This window comes from Natator depressus, chromosome 1, assembly GCF_965152275.1.
Source record: "Natator depressus isolate rNatDep1 chromosome 1, rNatDep2.hap1, whole genome shotgun sequence".
Lineage (NCBI taxonomy): Eukaryota > Metazoa > Chordata > Testudines > Cheloniidae > Natator > Natator depressus.
In genome coordinates, this window is record NC_134234.1 from 6,396,086 (window position 1) to 6,402,547 (window position 6,462).

At 46.2% G+C, this 6,462-nt stretch overlaps 1 protein-coding gene across 1 annotated transcript; it reads right to left on the bottom strand.

Moving 5' to 3' along the window:
- Positions 1–398: 398 nt before the first annotated feature.
- Positions 399–1,337, bottom strand: LOC141980503 (olfactory receptor 51G2-like). Its single transcript, XM_074941782.1, has one exon. The coding sequence runs from the start codon at positions 1,335–1,337 to the stop codon at positions 399–401; it is 939 nt and encodes a 312-aa protein (XP_074797883.1).
- Positions 1,338–6,462: the final 5,125 nt, after the last annotated feature.

Here is a 6,462-nt window from a genome sequence, read left to right on the forward strand (position 1 = left end):
GGTCAGTGCTAATGAGCCAATTCAATTAAGGTGAAAATGGCCTTTTCTCAGCAGTTGACAAGAAGGGATGAATACCAAGGGTGGTGGATCTCTTGATACCTCCAAATCAAGGCTGGACGCCTTCCTGGAAAATATGCTTTAGATGAACAAAAATTATGCATTAGTCAAACAGAAGTCATTGGGCTCAGTACAGGGGTAAATTGGTCTCCTTCCCCCACCGCACTGTCCTCCCTCACCAGCTGTCTTAGCCCACTGCTCCAGGCCTTAGACCCCATCTGAACTTTTCTTTAAAGAGTGAAGATCAGTAGCTCATGTCATATTGGATATAAGGGTCCACCATGGAATAGGTGGCCATGGCCCATATCATGAGCACTGGAGCTGGGTGATGAACTGACCCTTCACTTGACGAACACCCTGATTATTCTTGCACAAAGGTGTTTGCTTTTCACACTGTACACAATTGGGTTCAGCAAGGGAGGGAGCAGCAGGGATATGTAGCCCAGGAGAATCTGAAGCAAGGGAGAAGAGCTATTCTCAAATCTGTGTATCACAGACAAGAAGATGTCTGGTGTATAGAAGATAAGGACAGCGCAGAAGTGGGAGATGCAGGTGTTCAGGGCCCTGAGGCACTCAGAGTTGGATGCGATACTCAGCACTGCTTTGAGGATCATTATATAAGAGAAGAAGATGAGCAGCGAGTCCAGACCCATTGTTAAGAGTTTAGTAAACAAGCCATAGATATTGTTGACTGTGATGTCCGAACAAGCCATCTTCATTACCTCCTGGTGCATGCAGTAAGAATGGGAGAGGACATTGTCTCGACAGTATTGGAACTGTTTCAGGAGAATGGTGAGTGGGAGCATTACTGCCACTCCTCTTAGAACACACACCAGTCCCATCGTGGCTATTCTCGGCAGGGTTAAGATGGAGGCATATCTCAGCGGGTCACGGATCGCGATGAAGCGGTCAAGGGCCATCAGCAAGAGCACTGAGGATTCAATGCATTGAAACAAGTGGATAAAGAACAACTGGGCAAAACAGGAGTCGAAGCTGATCTCCCTAGAGTTAAATAAGTATATGCCAAGTATCGTTGGCATCGTGGCTAACGATATGCCAAGGTCTGAGGTGGCCAACATGGAAAGGAAGATGTACATGGGCTCATAAAGGCTTGGATTTGTTTTTATAATGAACAGAATGACAGAATTTCCTACTATGGAAATAACATACATTAAGCAGAAGGGGAGAGAGATCCAGAGATTTTGGACATCTTCCTGCCCAGGTATCCCGGTGAGAAGGAACACTGAAGATTTGAATTTGGTGTCATTGACAGCTGACATTATGTACTGTGAAGATCCAATTTGTTTTGAACTTTCCTTCCTGAAAGAAAAAGAACAGGAGACTAGTTGATATTTAACAAAACATCTTTCCACTCTCTGTACAATTCTAGAGACTCCCGGGAGCTAAAGAAAAATCAGCAAAAACAAAGTCTAGGATTTACACGACCGATACCAAGATAGACATCGCAGAGTGGATGAGACCTGCAGTCCATCTAGCCCAGTATCCACTGGCCAGTTCCAAATGCTTCAGAAGAAGGTGGAAGGAGTTCTGCAATGGGCAGCTATAAGATAACCTGCTCCCAAAGTTTCCCCCTGACACCCACTAGTTAGAGATATTTTGTGCTGTAAATCAGGAAGGTTTAGGGCCATTCCAAGAGTTTTTAAAACAGTCTTCACTTGTGTAATTTGATTTTCTGGTTACCCATATAAACATCCAGTCTCTCTGAATCCTGCTCAGTTCTTAGTCACATTGATAGCTTGTAGCTGGAACTTCTGCAGTCTACTTGAGCACTGTGTGATTTTACAATTATGACCTTCCCACAGACACCCTTTCTGGCCCTCCACTTCTGAGTGTGGCCCATTGTATAAAGTGCATTGTATTTATTTATAATTAATTAATTAATTAATTAATTACTTTCTCCACTCCTGAAAGTCCAAATTATGCCACTGCCTCTTTTCAGCACATGGGATAAATTCCCAGGGCCATGTTATGAATTTACTAACTTTGACTTCAGCTGAGTCACTTCAGATTTACGTGTGTCAATTCGATAAGAACCAGGCTCTATTCATTTTCCCTAAACAAATGCTCCTGGTGATACACTCTGACCCCCAAGAATCCCTCCAGGAGAAGCCTAAGTACTTTGCCTGGCCAATATTGACTAAATACAGAAATTTTGGTCATCCTACAGGTTTTTCTTCATCCTCACAGGAACTGCTCCTTCTCCCAGTACAAGGTTCTGCAGCTATCTGCAAAGATACAAGCTGACAAGAAGAGTTACTTCATCTGGGCTTGGAAGGGGTTGGCGTCACAAATGTGTGAATAGTGCAAACAGTAGGTTTGCACTAATATCCTCTTCAGTGTGCAAGTTACTTCAGCTATGCTCATGTAACAGCTAATGGTGAAAATTACATACAACCCCTATTACACTCCCTTTCCTGCCCCTCTGCTCCACTCTTTCCTGAAACACAGACCAGCGGTCTTTTTCTTAAGACGTTTTTGGAAAGTCTTGCACAGGTATTGCAGAGGTATTGTGTTCATGACCCTGATTAGAAACAGCTTCTTGTTAGTTACCAGGAGACAATATCATACAACTATTTAACATCTTTATTAATGATCTGGATGATGGGATGGATTGCACCCTCAGCAAATTCACAGATGACACTAAGCTGGGGGTAGAGGTAGATACACTGGAGGGTAGTGATAGGATCCAGAGTGACCTAGACAAGTTGGAGGATTGGGCCAAAAGAAATCTGATAAGGTTCAACAAGGACAAGTGTAGAGTCCTGCACTTATGATGGAAGAATCCCATGCAATGCTACAGGCTGGGGACAGACTGGCTAAGCAGTAGTTCTGCAGAAAAGGACCTGGGGATTACAGTGGATGAGAAGCTGGATATGAGTCAGCAGTGTGCCCTTGTTACCAAGAAGGCTAATTGCATATTGCACTGCATTTGTAGGAGCATTGCCAGCAGATCGAGAGAAGTGATTATTCCCCTCTAATCGGCACTGCTGAGGCCACATCTGGAGTGTTGAGCCCAGTTTTGCGCCCACCACTACAGAGAGGATGTGGACAATTTAGAGAGAGTCCAGTGGAGGGCAACGGAAATGATCAGGGGGCTGGGGCACATGACTTTTGAGGTGCATAAGGGCATCCAACAAAGTGAGCTGTAGCTCACGAAAGCTTATGCTCAAATAAATTGGTTAGTCTCTAAGGTGCCACAAGTACTCCTTTTCTTTTTGAGAATACAGATTAACACGGCTCTTACTCTGAAACCTGGACTTATGAGGTGAGGCTGAGGAAACTGGGCTTGTTTAGTCTGCAGAAGAGAAGACTGAGGGGGGATTTGACAGCAGCCATCAACAACTATCTGAAGGGGCGTTCCAAAGAGGATTGAGCTTGGCTGTTGTCAGTGGTGATAGATGACAGAAGAAAGAGCAATGGTTTCAAGTTGCAGTGCAGGAGACCTAGGTTGGATATTAGGAAAGAGGTTAGGTTAGAGTGGGACTTAAAATGTAGTGTCTGTTTTCTGGATGTCATCACAAGCTGAAAAGATTGCAGTGTCTCAGCCCTCATTCAGTCACTTCTCAGCAAACAGAAGTCTAGTGGCTCCTCTGTCCCTGGGTTAATCGCTGACTGGTTCTCCTCAGACTCTGTTCTGTCAGACTGTAGCCTGTATCCAGAGTGGTAACAGGCACAGGGATCAGGATAGAATTCTATAGTACATAGTGTCCCCATCAGCTGTTATTCAGCCAGGTTGAGGGTTTGCAGGAAGCGGATTGAAAGTCAAATTCATGGAAATGGAACTTTGTTTCCCACAGGAAAGTAGCCTGTTGCTCTCTCACTCTCTAACTGTCTCTGTCCGGTATTCATAAGATCCGTAGCACCCAAGAACGGCACTGGGACAGAAAAGGAGCTGAGCTTCCATATTGAATGTGTGTGTTAAACCCAGTTTCCTGTAGAGGTATATTAGGTCAACTTTTGGGATGTTTATGTTATGGCTATATTGCGTGAAACCAGTATGGCTATTCTTAATTTAATAGCAGGCTGCTGGAAAACAAACAGGATGGGGAGCTACAGCTCAAGAAATGCCATCACTCAGTCAACACTTCAGGGAGGCTGAGCGACAACACCGGAGCTACAAGTTGGGAAGAGCCTATTTCCAGGCTCCAGCCACGTTACACAGCTTGTTTTCCAGTGCTGGGAGCCTGTCCAGAGATGGGGCAGCTTTTGCTGAGAAGCTCTTCAGACTGCAAGGACAGACACGCTGGGGAAACCTGAAGGCCCTGGGCCTGCCCGTGGCTGAATCAGAGTGGGAGGACTTGGGGTCAGAGAGGTGTACAGACTGTTCTTGTAAATCCCTCTTATTCTCCCATGTTAAGCTTTATTCCTACCATTCAAATTACACATTATTTTGGTTCAAGAACGCTGACTGGTCACTCGTCTCAGCACTGGTCACAGCCTCCCAGAGGGAAAAACAACAGGTTCCAAACCCAATCGGACCTACTGGGCAAGCAGTGTCCCCCCACAGTGTGTTGTGGCCCACGGCCCAGTCTGAGGATGTGCAGATCGCAGGATTCCACCCCATGAGAGGGAAGGATATGAGGTCTGACTTGTTGCACTTGGAGACCAGAGAGGGGGCAGACATACAGGTAGTCCTGTAACTCTGAGGGGTATCTACAGGGCAGAAATGTTGAACCACTCAGCCAGTCAGGAAACAGTAATATGCCCTATCGTACCTGTAACCACAGAGCAACACAGCTCTGAATTTCTGCCTTCACAATCGAGCCAGAGAATACAACCTTTGAAAATGTGTTTGCTGGTTCCATTTCAAGGAGCAAATAAACCTGAGGCGAGTTGGGAACTAGTCATGGATATTCGGTGGGGTCTCCTGTCACTCAGCCCCTGGTAGGTTTGGGCCCAGAGTACACAGGAATGGGACCCCTCTAGAAATGGGACCCCTTGCAAAATCCTGACTCAGGGCATCAGTGTTTTAGCACTGCAAGCTCACTTTGAATGTCAGATTTCTGTGTAGCTTGAACAACCCACCGTGGAGCATGGGCAGATGTGGGGGAGGGGTTCCCAAACTACCTAGCATTGCCTGCCCTCCAGCCCCATCACTGAGTCACCCCGACAGCCCAGCTGAGTCCTTTGCCGCTGCACAGAACATCTGCCAATGGAAACAGCTTTCAGCCTTTGCACATCACTTTGCTTTTTAAAGATAGTGAAACCTGCCAACGTACCTAGATGGGGAGCCGCTGACACCAGAGGTCTTCACCCTAAATGACAAGGAGCCATTGAAGAGCTTACATGGGCAGGAGACAGAAACTATTCATCTAGGCAGGAAACTGTGTTTATGAAGCATGCTTGCACATTCCCTTGGGGGCCACTTGGCCATCAGGGAACCTCAGTTGCTTGGCTTAGTGTGCACCAGCTTTAACCTCATCATGGCCAATGGCAAAGTGCAGGAGGCCAAATCACAGGGAATGTGTGGTGATGCTACAGAACTGGACTGCAGAGGAAGCCCAACTGCAGGCTCTGTTCTGGGCATCTGGGCTTGTCATCACGGTTCATATGATTCTGATTTGTCACATGGCTACCCCGGGGGTGATGAGTCATAACGATGATGCTGTCACAAGTGTGATATTTCTGAAATAAAATAAATAATTATAATAATAATCATAATATAATTAATATGGGACCAGATTTCTCCCTGGCAGCCCTCTTTTCTGCATTACCAACCCAGGGTGCAGGCCAGGAAAGGGGGATTCCACAAGGCTCCATATATGAAAATTTCCATCAGATGATTCCAGGAGTCGAGGTCCCTTCCCTTCTCCATGAGGAATGAAAGGTGGGACCCAGAATCTAGTGGTCCCCAAAGTTGTACATAGGTCTCAGTGATCTACTGGTAGCTAGGCCCACTCTCCCACAACATCTGGGCCTTCACAACTGCATTAGGACCCTCCTCAGCTCCCTGCTAGCATAGGTTTATCAGAGATGTGCTACCAGGGCCTGTCACAGTAGCCACGCCCACATGATCTGCTGAAGGGGCGTTGTACATGGTGGAGAGGGCTGCACAGAGATGGGAGGGCTAGTCAGAGTAGCTGATGAACACAATACACCATTCTAAGACTGGGCAGGAAATTTTGACCTTTCCATACACAGAGTCCAGCCATAGACTCAGTCAATGCAACCTTTGTTTCTGTTGCGAGGAAGCAGCAGATGAAAAGCCTCCAATTGCTGTTGTGGAGCCAAGAAGCTGCAGCTGGGCAATATCAGGGCAGCTGAGCATACAGAGAACAATGATCCATTTTCTATGAAAACTCACCCTAAAATATGGATGAAAAGGAAACAGTTTGGGTCAAAAATTTAAATGTGGAGAAAATCTCTCTCTTATCCATCCCAGAT